This window comes from Equus caballus, chromosome 14 (genome assembly GCF_041296265.1).
Source record: "Equus caballus isolate H_3958 breed thoroughbred chromosome 14, TB-T2T, whole genome shotgun sequence".
Taxonomy (NCBI): Eukaryota; Metazoa; Chordata; class Mammalia; order Perissodactyla; family Equidae; genus Equus; species Equus caballus.
The window spans coordinates 24,681,656-24,697,411 of record NC_091697.1 but is presented as its reverse complement, the minus strand read 5'-3'; the positions used below and the strand labels follow the sequence as shown (position 1 = coordinate 24,697,411).

The 15,756-nt window shown below is 51.8% G+C and overlaps 1 protein-coding gene across 4 annotated transcripts in view; it reads right to left on the bottom strand.

Moving 5' to 3' along the window:
* SH3PXD2B (SH3 and PX domains 2B) overlaps nucleotides 1-15,756 on the bottom strand; it is a 98,123-nt gene that overhangs the window by 20,237 nt on the left and 62,130 nt on the right. For 2 of the 4 annotated variants that reach the window (XM_070232918.1, XM_070232917.1), the window contains exons 6-9: nucleotides 12,586-12,611; nucleotides 7,598-7,732; nucleotides 3,961-4,065; nucleotides 2,340-2,423 (exon numbers count right to left, since the gene is read on the bottom strand). In XM_070232918.1, the coding sequence (XP_070089019.1) occupies nucleotides 2,340-2,423; nucleotides 3,961-4,065; nucleotides 7,598-7,732; nucleotides 12,586-12,611 (350 nt within the window). The remainder of the gene's footprint in view (nucleotides 1-2,339; nucleotides 2,424-3,960; nucleotides 4,066-7,597; nucleotides 7,733-12,585; nucleotides 12,612-15,756) is intronic. The other 2 variants (XM_023617238.2, XM_070232919.1) reach the window with 1 other exon arrangement.

Below are 15,756 nucleotides of genomic sequence, written 5' to 3'. Positions count from 1 at the left end.
GGACAAGGGAATATAGGGTAAGTCAAGGTCACTGAGAGTCCCAGGATGCTGATGGCCAAGGCTGTGATCTGTGAGATGCCCTTGTCCATCGGAGGGAAGAATTTCCTCCAGAGATTTCTGTGTACCCCCCAGGCCCTCACTTAGCCCTGGATGATCCTGTGCAAACAGTAACAGGACACCGGACAAAGGGCAGGTCCTGATCCCTCTGAAGTCCCTCAGCATCACACATTCATCCTCACCTTCCTCAAATCTGCGCTTCAAGGTCACCGGCCTTGACCTTGTCTTATGCAATATTCAGGTTTATGTTTTCCTCCAGATCAGGAATGACATTCTAGCACACCACAGAATTTACTCATTTCTTGTGCTTCGTGTCTGTTTCCTCTGCTGGATCACGAACACCATGGCAGCAGGGCCCTAGGTCTGTCTCGTTCATTCCTCTGTCTCCAGCACTGGGCTTCATACCAGGGAGACTTAGTAACTATTTAGTAAGTTACTCAATGTTTAGTAAATGAACAAGTCCCGAAGGCCTGGCGGGAGCCAAGGTGCTCATGCTGAAGGGGTTACACCCTCCTTGGCCTGCAGTTCTCGCTGGTTGGGGGCCCAGGGATGAGCTGGATTTGGCAGCACGTGGTTTCAGGCTGAAATCACCACCAAGGAGGAGACGGAGAGCACTTTTCATACCTAGGTGGTAACTGAGCTTTGTTTTTCATTTATTATTTTCAAGCTCCTGGATCCAACCAAGGCTGAAGCTTCAATTTTCACTAATGTGACTGGGGTACCTTCCATCTCACTCTCTGCTCCCCTCTACCAAAGCCAAGAGACCATCTTTGCGATCCCATCCTCCTCCCAGAGAGCGGCCTCCAGCTGTGTCCCTCCCACAGCAGCCCCCCTGATGGCCCAGGCTTGCTGGGAGGGTTGCTCATTCTCACTCAGGCAGGGCCCTCCAGAGAGCAAGAGAACGGCTCCTATCCCTAACACCGTCTGCTCTGGCTGCTGAGACGGAGGAAAACAGAGACGTGTCCCAGGGGAGGCCAGTGAGAGAGGAGGGGGCTTTCCTGTGTTGCTCACATTCCAGCCCCCAGGGAGCCACCGAGCCAGCTGTGGGCTGGGGTGACGGCTGGTGTGTCGGGGTTGACGCTCTCTCTTTGGGAAAACACCACAGGCTGTCTGTGGCCTGCCTGGCTGGTGCAGAGGGAGGCGGAAAAACACACAGGGCGTGTATTTATTTATTGATCTAGCCTCCTGACCTGCTCGGTGGGGGCTGAGCTGACTCAAGTTGCGCATATCCTGTGCACTGTACCCTTCCCTCCCGGACGCTGCAGGTGGGGTGGGTGCTGGGAGGGGTGTAGGGTGTAATTCTATCCACCGGATGCACAGAAGCTCGGTTTGGCTGGGTGGGAAGGGGCGCTGCCTGGGTCCTAGAGTAAGTGCAGTCAGTCCCGCAGGCCCTGGATGCCGGGGCCCACGCCCTTCGACTGAATTGCACAGGCGGAGTCTGGAACTCAGAAGCCCTGTGAGCTCTGTGGGATGCTCTGTGGTCCCCAACGAAGCTCCGGGTGGGAGATTGTGTAGACTGCACGGCAGGGACCTGCTGATACTGCCTGCTTAGTTAGCATCCATGTGCCCCTTCTCTGGTGGCACTACCAGCCTCTGTCCACATGGTTTGGGTGAGGCTGACCTCACCACCTCCTGGAGGGAGGGGCAGGATGTGTGACCCTGGTCGGGCCAAAGTGCTACATCCCCCCCTGGCCACCATGATTGGTTCAGGGATGGCTTATGATCCAACTTCGTCGGTCAGAACCAATCCCAGGACGTGTGTTGGAGAAGCAGCACTTTCTTTGGTGGACGTCCCTGAAGAGTGCCTGGAACTGCTGTCACCATGAAAGAACAGTGCCAGCAAGGTAGAAAACAGAGCAGAGAGGTGGGGAGAGCGAGTCCTAGGTCCTAATGTCATTTTCCAGCCCCTGGATCCAGCCATGCTTGAAGCCAACCCTACCATGCACCTTTCAGCAATATGAGCCAATACACTTCCCCTTTTGCTTAAGCTGGTTTGATGTGGTTTCTTTCTCGTGCCACCTGCCTGATGAAAGGAACAGGTCATGGGCTCAGCATTACAGAGGCCCCCAGGACCATTTCTTTACTTGGGAAATTTTAGAGCTCCAGGCTGAGAAATACCCCAGGCTCCCTCCTCCCAGACCCGCATGCCAGCACACACGGTACAGACGAGGTCACTGCTTCTCACATGCAACAGGCACAGGCGGTCCCAGAGCTGGGGGCACATGCAGACGCAGGGACCCAGTTCCCAACACCGAATGGGGAGGAAACGCCGAGGCAGGCACCTTGACGCCAGCTGACGGCATACAAATCCCCCAGTGTCCGGCGGCGGCCCACGGGCCGGGGCAAAGACCAGTACCTCCAGGAGACTGGACAGGCGGCATGTGGAGGCGAAGGGCAGAGGGCAGAGGTGAGAGGAAAGCACTTCCAGCGGCTTGAGGCAAAGGGGGCCCCAAGTGCGTATTCCCATTTAGCAGGAATTATTTCTGAGTCTATGCCAAGCCCCAGGTGTCTTGGGAAAGCCAAGTTCCTGAGTATTAACCTTAAACTCAAGTGAAGAGACATTCAGTCGACACAATTCTATTCCTAGCGTATTTAGGGGCACTGAGAGAAGCCCTCATAGCAGAGGGAAGAAAAATGTACAAGCCCTCAGGAAAATGTGGTTCCTCTCCTACCTTTTGGCTGTGTAACCCTGGGCAAGTGTCTTCACCTTTCTGAACCTTGTTTCCTCATCTGTAACATGGGGATAATAATCGGTCCCCTAAAGAGGCATGCCTGTGGTGGTCATCATAACTGTCTCAGGGAGTTAGGGTTCCACACAGTACCCCACCACCCCTGACTCGAGTTGATTCTTGAAGTATCCCGTTTCAGCCCAGCCCCTCGTGCTGGTGGGCCCCACAAACAGAGCAAAGCAACAGATGATTCACTCTGAGGGGTGCTGGCCAAAACAAACTAAATACCAAACCACATACACATTTTTTGCTGACCTTTTGAGCACAGAAAGATCCCCCTTCTTCTCACCCTCTTTTCCGATAAACATATACTTAAAGTGGCTTTGTTCTTTCTCAAAACATTCGACTAAAAGCCCCAAGTATTCAACCCCACGTAAGGCACAGCCAAATGACAGTAACTGCTCCTACTTATTTATTGTTTGGGGTCTTTGCCAAGTGCTCTGTATATGGGATCTCATTAAAAAAAACACAATCCCATGATGTAGAGATCAACGTCTCCATTATTAGAGGAGGTGGCTGAGGCACAGAGAAGTTAAGCTGCTGGCCCAAGATGACTCAGCCAGTAAGTGGTACAGCTGAGATGCAAATTCACATCTGTCTGGCTCTAAAACCTTTCTGTTTATTGGCTAAGATGAACCCTTACTCTGGTTTTAGGAATGCTTCTGGGAGGAAAGGGAGTCATTTGGGCCTTAGTATTTCTGGGACGGCAGGAATCCCCGCTTGGGGCCCATGAAGGGAAAGTTCTCCAGGACATGGAAGCGTGTGGGTGAAGGGTGGGGGTCAGCCCCAATCCTGACACCCAGTCAGGCCACTCAACCAACAGAGAGAGCAGAGATCTTACAGATGGCTTCAGATGTCTTGAAAATGAGCCAGAAGCAGCCCCAGCATCTTGGCCATCAGAATAATTCAAGGGAGGAATAGTGGGGTCCCATGGAGGTGCCAGAGCCCCACCTCCAGCCAGGATTGCCTTGCGTGGCTCCCAACGGCCCCTAAGAGAGGGCGGACTTGCCGTTAGCCCCACCCCACGGCCTGGCTTCGGGTCCATGGGCTCCAGAGCCTGAGCCAGCGAGCTGCTGAGACCCGGAGGCAGAGGCTGAGGGGAGGGGCCGGGTGAGGAGGCCGCTCCGGGCGATGGCCGGCTCCCAGCACGGTGGAGGCTCGAGCTCCAGCCTACCTTCCTCAGGCTGCAGGGAAAACTCATCTTGCACACCGTCCTGCCCTTCGAGGCAGGTGGCGGGGACCCAGCCTTGCTCCTCAGCGGTGCTGACGAACCACCAACCTGGGAAAACGAGAGAGCAGACAGATGTCAGCCGGGCCAGGGTGAGGCCTGAGCGATATCTTCATGCGGCCACTACGCGAGTCAATGCTCAGGGCAGAGCTGAAAAGACACCATTCAGTTGGTGGAACACAGCCACCCACGTCAGCTGACTGCTAACGGGCAAAGGCAGGCTAATGAGAAACCCGCTCTGAGTCTGGACAGGGAGAGAAGGGCCGTCCAGAATGACGAGAGGACAGGACGTAGCTCCCCTCACCAAGGCGCGAGGCCCTCCTCACTTCACTCGCATTATCTCGTATGATCTTCACGTGTCATGCCCACCCCACGGATGAGGAAACTGAAGCTCCAAGAGGTGAGCAGACTGTTCAAGTTCTCACGGCTGTGGCCAAGCTGCGATGTGCACCCATGGCTGTCTGGCACTGAAGCCACTCCACTAATAACTTATGGGGGACACTGATTTTGCATGTGTTCATGTCGAGGTAAGTCTGGCTGCAGATGCAACTGCTTGAGAGAACTCTCACCCAGACTCAGGCCCTTCCTCCTTAGAGAAACGGCTTGAAGGCGCCTGTAGCGGCAGTATAATGACCCCCAAAGACGTCCACGTCCTAATCTGGAACCCGTGAATGCGTTAAGTTATGTGGAAAAGAGGAATGAAGGCTGCAGACGGGATTAAGACTGCAAACCAGCTGAACTTCAAATAGGGGATTATCCCGGATTATCTGGGTGGGCCCAATGTAACCACAAGGCCCTGAGATGTGGAAAACAGAGGCAGAAGAAGAGTGGGGAGACGTGGCCCTGGAAGAAAGGCACAGTAAGGTGCTACACTGCAGGCCTTGAAGCCGGAGGAAGGGGCCACGAGCCAAGGGATGTGGGCGGCCTCGAGAAGCTGGAAAAGGCAAACAGATCCTTTCCAGAACGTGCAGGAGGGAACGCAGCCCTGCCAATGCCTGGATTTTAGCCCGTTGGGACCCATTTGGACGCTGACCGATAGAACTGTAGGCTAGTAAATCTGTGTTACTTTAAGCCACTAAATTTGTGGTAATTGATTACAGCAGCAAGAGGAAATTAACACAGAGCCCAATGGCTCTGCACAACATAGAGGAACAAACAGGATCTGCTCCCCAAAATCACACCTCCAAGCCCTGGAGACCCCAAAGGAGAGGAGAAGGAAGGGGCAGGTTCTTGAGCAAGCTTCCGGGTCCTACAGCAAGGGCTTCGCTTCTGACCTCCCTGAAACGGAAGCCACCTCTGCTTTACTTGACCAGATGCTCCTTGTCAAAGACACATTGTGGTGACCGGCAACTTGGGCGTGTGAGAATGAACGGGGTTGATAAATCCGTGGGAAATCAGGAATCAGAAAATATGTTGTATGCCTTCCTAAGGACTCGTATTTGCAGGTGTTTGTGTGGGGGAGAAGAAAATTGTCATGACAGCAATGACAGCAACGACATGCCAGACTGTCCCACTGCTTCATCCCCACTACTGACCGGATCCTCACAACAGCTTTATGAGCTGCGTGCTATCACTGCCCCATTTTACAGACGAGGAGGCCGAGGCTCAGAGAGGGCGGCAACCTGCCCAAGGCGACGAAGAGAGAAAGTGGTGGAGCCAGGATCTGAACACAGGCTGGCGTCACAGCCTCAGCTCTTAGCCATGTGTACCACTGCCACGGGCATTGCCGGAGGGAGAGCCAAGCGGCATGGCCACAGTTTGGAAGCAGGTAATTTGGCAGTACCTTAACATTTAAAATAGGAGTATCTTATGGTCTAGCAGTTCCACTTCTTGGTATCTAATCTAAAGAAACGCTCACCAGTGTGCACACAGAGTAACTGTTCAAACTAGAGAAAAATATGGCTTATTCAGGTCAAACAGTATACAGATGTTAAAAGAATAAGAGCTAAATGTTGATTAAAACAAAAGCACGCTGCAGATCAAAATGTTTAGAATGATACCACCAGGATTAAAAACCCTACAAAATTATATATATACACATGAAATATGTGTGTGTGCATATCTACAGGTATGTATGTTTTTATATGTATGTGTGTATATATGCATATGTATACGCACACACACACATGGTGTGTGTATATAATTAACAAGAAGGATTCATATCAAACCGACAGAAGAGCTATCTGGGGTTTGGAAAGGAGGCTAGGGTTGAAGCTAGTAGAAGAAACAGATGCTAATTTTATCATTAGGTTTTAAGAAGAATGTATCCATGCATTACTTGGGTAAGTAAAATATAATTAAAAATAAATGTTGCCAGTTTGTTGGCCATTTGAACATTTGACCTTGTGACACTTTTTTTCGCTGCTGCCCTCTGGACATACCAGGCCTGTCCCCAGCAACCCATGCTGACTCCTCTTGGCAGGACATTCGTCCTGACTTCACTCAAGCAAGCGGCCCAGGGGAGTGGGCGCTCCCTTCTTTAGTCCCCACGGTGCATCCTAGCCACCCCACATAATCTGCATGTACTCAATCCCAGGAATTAGGCAGTCACATGCCTTAGGGCCAGCTGGAATTGGTTTGGAATTCCACATTGGCAACCTGTTGCAAGATCTTGAGTGAGCGATCAAGTCACTCAGAGTCCTGGTCTCTCCAGCTGAGAAGCAGGGTGAGAGTTCCTACATTGTGTAATTAAGGACTTTTGGTTGGCTAATACCGATCTCATGACTAATGGCAACATGATCCAAATGTTGCTGGAAACATAGTCTTTCTTCTATTTGTTGGACCTTAATTAGCCACTGGGGTATCACAGAGATTGGCCCGCTGATGATATTATTAGCCAATGTCACACGTGAGCCATAACAAAGCCAGTGGGTTTATACCACTTTTTCCTTTCCACTCATCCCCTGCTTCCTGCTCTTCGCCGTCAATGGTGCAACGGCTGATTTGTGGCTAAGGGAGGCAAAAGGGAAAGAAACCCACATTTTTGAGCACCTACTGTGTGCCAAACACAGGTTTAGGTGCTGTCTACGTATTATCTCAATTAATCTTTGAAGCATCAACCTTGACGAAGCAACTTGGATGGCTGTGAAATGGGGAATTCAGATGGAAAGCTGGGCAAAGTGTCCAGATCATACTGCATTCTGTGCTGGCCTGTGTACAGGACCAGTGGTCCCTGTGATGGCAGTTGGGCTGAGGCAGTGTGTCTGTCCTACCAGAACTCACAGCTGATGGAGCCTTCACCAAGATTCTCATGGTAGTCAAAGCAAATCAGCAGCCAATTTCCAGTGGAATGCTGGACTCCGTGTCTCCAAGTGCTTTGAAGGCAGAAGGAATGTTCATGAAATGTGAACCTCAGAATAGATCAGTAATATCTGACCCAACAGGATGCCAGCGAGTTGTGACCAAGTGGGATATTCGAGCACTGTGATCAAACTGGGGTAGCTTTCTAGAAGGTCATCAGCCAGATCTGTGGAAACTGGCCAGCCTGGACTGGCTATTGCAATTTCTGCATTTCCAAGTGTTTCCTGTCCCAGGGGCTTGGTGACAGTGGAGGGCGGGGAGGGAGTCGGTCTAGGTCCCCTACCTGACTCATTCTTCTCGATGATGTCCACCACCTGCCCCACGCTGAGGCTGATCTCCGAGCTCTCCTGCTTTTGGTAGTCTGCCACTACCACATACTGCTCCAGGACCATGGGGTCCACCGAGGTGAGGTCACCCCCTGTGGATACAAAACCCTATCAGATGTCACATCTGGCCACCACCTATGTGTGAAGGAGAGAAGCTGGGGGAGTAGGGTGGGTCAGGAGGACATTCCAAATAGAGAAAGATGTCGTCACAAGACTTGTCTCAGAGTCCCCCCATCCATCCATTCTTTCATTCATTTCCTCACTCAACCATCAACATTTACTAAGTTCCTGTTCTGTGCAGGTGTTGTGCTAGGCACTGGGGGTTAAGGGCTGATTAAGATATGGGACCTGCCCTGCACAAGCTGACAGCCTAGTGGGAGAGTTCATTAATTCATACTGATCCATCCATTCATTCATTCACCCATCATCCATCCAACCAAACATCCATCCATCCATCCATTCAAACATCTATCCATCCATCATCCATTCAACCAAACATCCATCTGTCATCCATCCATCCAACCAAACACCCATCTATCATCCATCCAACTAAATATCCATTCATCTAACCAAACATCCATCCATCATCTATCCATCCATCCATCCACCCAAAATCACCCATCTATTAATTCATGAAGTCAACAATGATGTTCCAGACACTCTATGAGGTGCTTGGGGTATTACAATGAATGAAACAGATATGATTCTCAGCCTCAAGTAACTTAATCTAGTTGGGGAGACAGACACATACACTAGTATATATCATCACTAAGTGTATAGGGTAAGATGAGTATTAATTTTTAACAGATGCATTATGGGAAACAACCAGGATGCCAGACAAAGAATAAACAAGAAAAAGTGCTGCTATGTTTAATGGGGTGGTCAGCAAGACCACCTAAGGAGATGACATAAACAGAGACCTGAGACACAAGGAGTCATGAGGAGAATGGGAAAAGAACAGTGCTGGCAGATGCTGAGATGAGAAAGGGCTTGGAGTCTTCCAGGAACTGGAAGGAGGCCAGGGTGGCTGAAGCCCAGTGAGTGAGGACAGAGTGGTCCTGCGTGAGGTCACAGAGGGGGCATGGGCCAGAGCAGGCAGGGCCTGCTGGGCAAGGCAAGAAGTTTGGATTTTTTTTTTAACCTGAAGTAGAAAGCCACTAAAGGGCTCTAAGAAGGGAACGGCAAGTGAAGATTTACATCTTTAAAAAAATAATCCTGGCTGCCACAAGGAGAATGGATTAGAGACTGGCAAGAAAGCAAGCAGGAGATGAGATGGAGGCCACAGAGTTGTCAGGCAAGAGAGGACGGCAGCTCTGGACCAGGGCACGGGCAGCAGGGACAGGCACTCCAGGAGAGGCCGCGTCCACAGGACGCAGTGTGGATGGCGCTCCCTGGAGTTGTGAGGTCCTGGTTTGGCACCAGGACATAGCTGATACATAAATGAAAGATAGTGCAGAATCCGGGTAATGTAGAGGGGCCACCTGAGTTCAGCACTCAAAGAGCAGGGGACAGCACTTTGAGAGCAGCAGGCTGGAAGCGGTGGAAGGGCAGCCTGACATTTGTGGCCACAAGGGCCTGGTTTTCTGAAAGTCCTGATTCAAAATATTCCCTCCTATTATTTCCACAAACAACTGTAAGATCCAGGAAACCCCACATTTCTGCGTCCGGATACGCCCAGCAGTGGAGTGGTATGCACGAGTCGCTCACGCTGAGCCGATTCTGTGCATCTCTTCCCAACTCTGTTGGGTGGCGTCTTACTCGTAGCTTGAAACTGGCCACTGTGGGAGCATTTATACCACGGAAATGGGCAAATGCTACAAAGCAGGGCTTTCCATCAGAGAGCTGGGTGGGAAGCAGTTATACCAGCACACCACTGCACCCCAGCCTCTGGCATGCAGAAGCAGCACAAATGCCCTTTGTCAGAACCAGGAGCTCTCAGTGTGTGACGTGGAGAACCAGACAGGGCATTGTAGCTGGGTGGGGGGGGGGGTCACCACTTCTCGGCTCTGTGACCATGTTCTGGCCTTTCACCCTTCCCGGCTGAGGGTAACGGAGGGAAATGGGAGGGCGCCTGAGCTGGGGAGGGCCCCTGGACAACCCTGCACCCTGCATGGGTGGGGAGAGCACGAGCAGAACAGAGAAGGAGAAGGGAGGAAAGAGACAGAAGATGTCGGACGAGGTTCGGAAGGCGGGCAGGGAAGCAGCCCCATGTAAAAGCCTGCGACAGGCTGCACGACACACAGACCACCTCAACACAGTGCCCTGGAAGGTGGTACTGCCACCCTCACTTTATAGACAACAACAGAGGCGCAGAGATATCAAGTGACTTGTCCTGGATCCCACAGCTGGTTGGTGACAAAGCCAGACTTGAATCAGGTCCATCTGGCTCAAAGACTCCTGTGCAGTGGCGCGTGGCAGCGGGTGTGAAAGGAAAGAACAGATGACGGAGAAGGTGGTCTGAGGCCAGTGTGCTTCCCTTCCCCATGGGTCCCCATGACTACGCCCCCCTCCCCCGGTGGGATGGGATTGGCGCCCTTATAAGGAGACACCCCAGAGAGCCTGTTCTCGCTGTCTCTCCGCCATGGGAGCGCACAGCGAGAAGCCGGCTTCTGCACGCCAGGAAGAGGGTTCTCGCCAGAGCCCGGTCGTGCTGGCGCCCTGACCTCGGACGGCCAGCCTCCAAACTGGGAGAAAATCACTTCTGCTGTTTAAGCCACCCAGTCTATACTATTTTGCCACGGCAGCCCGAGCTGAATAATACAAGGAATAATGGTAAAGTAGGATTTTCTTTCTAGCAATTCACCAGACTGCCAGTTTTGCTGAAAGAGTCAGTAAATGAGAGAATACTTCAGTAAGCATAGAAAAGTCAGGAAGAAAGATGCTCCTTAAATAATCTCACGACCTGTTAAATTTTGGTGGGAGGATTTCTTTCCTGCAGGATGAGCAGAATTTGAGACCACATTAGCCAGTCTGCAGGAGCCAGCCAGCCAGCCAGTCAGCCAGCCAGCCAGCCAGCCACGACTGGGAAATTCTGCAGACAGATAAGCCCTCTCCAACTCAGAGTTCTGGCACAGAATTCCAGGGCTCGGGCTGTCAACCTTAATTCCCTTTAAATTCAATCAAGAAGCCTGGTTCTAACATAAAGGAAGTGTTCAAAGGTCAGATTGAAAATAAGGCTAACCCCAGCATGGGCTCTTAGTCTGAATGAAGAGAGATGCTATTTTCCGAGCAGCAGAACTATAAATGAATCCGTCTCACTCACTGCAGGTGAATGAGGTAACAGTGGTCACCACAAATTAGAGCTTCTGCTCTCCTTTCCAGACCAGTCCCCTCATCAAGCCCAAGGGCCGCTCCTCTCCTCTCTGCTCTTTTCTAAGAAACATGTCATTACCCCCAGGGCTCAAGGACTATTTGCAGCTTTAGCAGGATGCCATGGATCCGGCCAGCACCTATCAAAACAGCAGGCGGAGCTGTAAATAGCCCGGTTGGGAAAGGCCGGAACTCGTTTCAGATGCCACGCCTTGAGGCAGAGACCCAGTTTCTCTCCACTCTTCCTTGCAAGACTGGCCCTTGGGCCCGTAAAGCTGACCACAGGCCTCGTACCCAGGGGCCAGCAAAGGGACCAGAGCTGCTGAATTTGGAATTGCTACTGACGCTGGTCAGGGACACCTATGTCCTTTGAATTAACAGTAGTATAAAAACTGCAGCAAACCTATTTCCCTCACGACATTTGGGGCTCTGTTTTAAGGGCTTTATACATATTATTATTACAAATCCTATAATAATCCTACAGGGTGGATTACTGTTGTTATCCCCATTTTACAGATGAGGGAACTGAGGCCCATGAGAAGAGGCCCTTTTTCACTTCTGGAATCTCTGCTCGGCTCCCCTCTCCCCACATGCTCATCAACCCCCTCAAACTTCCTGGAGACCCAGGTAAATAAAAGAACTTAGAATTCCGGAAGCTCTGAAGACCACGCTGGCTCCAGGTGTGGTAGGGCTAGGCAGGCTGCAGATGTGGGGACGACCTTGGGTCTTGGGAAGAAAAAGTCAGGTGGTCGTGAATCTCCATGTATCGACCGCAGGCCTGTGAGAAGGTAATCGTCCCTCTGTGCACACCCAGTTCCCACCTTCTCTTTTTCCATAACGGCTCTTGATGAAGGGTTGTGATGTCCCGGGAACGGGAAGAGTGTCAGGAAGGAAGAGAGCTGACTTCGGGGAGAGTGGAAGTGAGTATGGGAGGTGCCCGAAACAGCAGTTGTCACTGCCCAGAACCGTGGCCGAGTGAAGGCAGTGTGGAGGTGGGCCTGGTGCTGAGGACGGCCAATCGGTCGGCGTGACTTACTGTGTATTCACACCTCCCAGCCTGCGTGCTGCGCCCTCAGCCCTGAATGCTCCTCCCTGTCTATGAGGCTCCTGCGCACTCTTCAAGACCCAGGGTCCCTGCTTTGTGACCCCTTCTCGCCACCTGAGAAGAATGCTGTTAGCTCTGAGCTCCCACATTCCTTTGTCTAAAGCAGAACAAAGCCATTTAACACCCTACAGCATGGTTAGGAAGCTGTCTGTCCCCCTATACCACTGGGGCATTCTCAGGGATGGACACCAGCTCTCACGCACTGGGTAACATTTAGGTACAAGATGAAACAACCTCCAATGCTTTCTTCGGGAAACAGAGTGGGGCATCAACCAATCAAGCATCCACCCATCCATCCACGCATCCATCCACCCATGTATCCATCCACTCATACACCCATCCATCCATTCATGCATCCATCCATGCATCCATCCACTCATGCACCCATCCATCCACTCATGCATCCATCCATGCATCCATCCACACACATAGCTGTATCCCAACATAGTGCCCAGGGCCTGGCGCATCGAAGGTGCTCCCAGGGGTATGCTGAGCACTGAGTGAACAGGAGAAAATGGAAAGTATTCTTACCGGATTTCTTCTTCCCAACATGCTCCCTGTACAGGAAAGAATGGGGGTGAGAAAGAGTGATGAGTCAGACCTGTTGTGTGTTGACAGGAGTCATTCCTTTAGGAAACTGAGATTCTCCAACCCACAACATCTCCAGTGAATGAACAAAACCAAAGCCAGCCCCAAGGAGCCAGACTTCTTAAAAAACAAACAATTCCTCTTAATTTTCTCCCTTTGTCTGATAAGTGCTCTGGCGCCCTGGGGACCAGCACCTCCCCTCAGGGCCCTGAGAGGGGTGGGGTGGGGAGAGGGGAGCATGCAGTGTGAAAATGGAGTCAGGCCCCCACACTGCCCTGAGCCTGAAGCCCACTTCCTGGGTCCTGTGAGCCCTCACGGCGCTCGGTGGTAAGCGGTAAGCGGAGAAGTCCAGATAGCAGAGAACACAGCACATCTCGCACTGGTGACACGAGGGACACAACCAGAATCCACATGGAACAACAACTAGTGACTGCCTCACATGTGTCAACCACTCCAGAGTTTATAAATACAACCGGACTACGAATACAGTGTGACAAATCAGGTTTATGAAGTACTTTTAAGCAAATTATCTCATTAGTGAAAAGCCTTCCAGTGTTATAAAGAGAAAAGGGAGGTGGCAGGAGGCTGGGCTGAGGCAGGTGTGCCAACAGCAACATTAGTTGGTAATCATTAAATGCTACTACCCCGTGCCAGTACCCTGCCAGGCACTTCTAGTTCACTCATTTACTATCATAATGACCCTAAGAAACAAGTACTCTTTTTATGTCTATTTTACAGAGGAGGAGGATGAGGCACAGAGAGGTTAAGTAACTTGTTCAAGGTCACACAGCTAGGACCTGAACTCAGGTCTAATTTTTAAACTGAGATATAATTCACATACCATAAAATTCATCCTTTTCAAGTGTACAATTCACTGGCTTTTAGTCTATGCACAAGGTTGTACAACCATCACAACTATCTAATTCCAGAAATTTTCATCACTCCAAAAAGAAACCCTATACCCACTAGTAGTCACTCCCATCCCCACTCCTCTCAACCACTGATTGCTTGCTGTCATAATGATCTGTCTATTCTGGACATTTTCTATAAACGGAATCACGCAAGAGGGGGCTTTTCGTGACTGGCTTCTTTGATGTAGCATAAAGTTCTCAAGGCCCCTTCATGCAGCAGGTATCAGTATTCTAGTCCTTGTTAGGGCTGAATAACGTCCCGTTGTGTGGAAAACCCACACCTTGTTTGTCTGCCCATCAGCTGATGGGCATTTGGGATGCTGCCACTTTTTGAGTAATGCTTCCATGAGCATTTGCACAGAAGTTTTATGTGGACATAGATGATTATTTCTCTTGGGTATTTGTGTAGGAGGTTGCTAGGTCACATGGCAACTCGAGGTTAACATCTGAGGGATTGCCTGGCTCTCTTCCACAGAGGCTGCACTGTTTTACATACCCGCCAGCAACGTAGGAAGGTTCCAATTTGTCCACATCCTCACCAACACTTGTTGCTGTCTGTCTCTCTTATTCTAGCCATCCTAGTGGGCGGGAAGTGGTATCTCACTGTGGTTTGGATTTGCATGTCCTGATGGCTAATGACGTTGAGCATCTTTTCGTTTCTTGTTTTTTTTTTCCTGAGGAAGATGTGCCCTGAGCTAACATCTGTGCCAATCTTCTATATTTTTTTTTATGTGGGTCACTGTCACAGCATGGCCGCTGAGAGTGTAGGTCTGCGCCTGGGAACCAAACTCAGGCCGCAGAAGTGGAGCACGCCGAACTTAACCACTAGGTCACAGGGCTGACCCCTGAGCATCTTTTCATATGCTTACTGGCCACGTGTGTATCTTCTCTGGAGAAATGTCTACTCAGTGTCTGATTTAAAGTCTGGGTTATTAACCACCATATAATAATGCTTTCAGTGTAGCCTTGGGAGAGGGTGGGGGAGCTGAGCCAACCCCTGGAGTCTGGGGTGGTGCTCCTGTGCGTCTGGGGAGGAGCAGCGGGGCCTGGCCCAGGGCTGGGCTGGGTCCTTTGGTCGTGATGCCTTACCCAGTGAGGTTAAACGTCCTGGCCCCTGTGTGGGGGAAGGTAACAGTGGACTACCCTCGCTCCCCTTTACTGGCGCTCACTTTGTCCAGGGGCCCATCAGAGTGCTGTACCTGGCGTGACGCACTGAGTCCTCACAACAGCCCTCGAGGGCCACTCCATGTTGCAGACTGAGGCCCAGAGAGGTGAAGAAGCACGCCCAGGATCGGGACCCAGGAAGCCCGCCTGGAGCCCGTGCCCCTGACCGCACCCTGCACCGTCTTGTGGGTGAAGTTCCCCTCTCAGCTGCTGGCTCCAAGACACACGGACAAAGGTCCCTGGAAGTTGCTTCAACACGAAGCGCCACTTCCCCAGCTGCCATCCAGGCCTGCAGCCGAGACACTCCGGGCCACCCACAGTCCCGGCTCCTGCCCTGCCACACGCCCTGCAGGGTCCCGCTGTCCCAGCTGGAGGGGGCTTAGGGGCGGCAGGGGGCTCTTGGGTTCAAGCGGCAGCAGCCGTGTGGGCTCAAGCACGCACAGCATCTTCTCTGTGTGACAGGCTTCAGGTGGTCCCAAGTTTTCTGCGCACGGCAGCGAAGACCTTCCCCGAACGGCACCATTTAGAAGTCATCACTTCTCTCCCTAGAGATTGCTGGGCAAGACCCCAACTTCCATCTCAAGCCCTCACTGGGGCACGAGCTTCAGGACCAAGGAACCAACCCCACCGAGCAGCCAACCTCGATGTCCATTCCTCTAAGCCAACAACCCAGGACCCACTGAGCCTGCCTGCTGTGGCCCCAGAGCCGCCCCTCGGCCCTCGGCAGCGTTCTCACCTTCCCTGCTTCCTCCCCTTCACAGCCTGGCTTCAAGCCAGGAAGGCATCGCTGGGGAAGCAGCTGCCGTGCGCCAGGCACGATCCCAGGTGAGAGGACGGTGCTCAATCCTCGCAACTAAGATGCGAGCAAGGTCAGCTGTGCCCCCTTTACTGATGAGGAAACAGAAGCTCAGAGAAGTCAAGTCACTTGTTCAAGGCCACACAGTGGGGAAAGGACAGAGAGACTAGAACCTTCCCCTTGCTTCCAGGAAGCCTCTTGGAACCAGATGCTCCACTCCAGCAGGATGCTGGTCAGCTTACC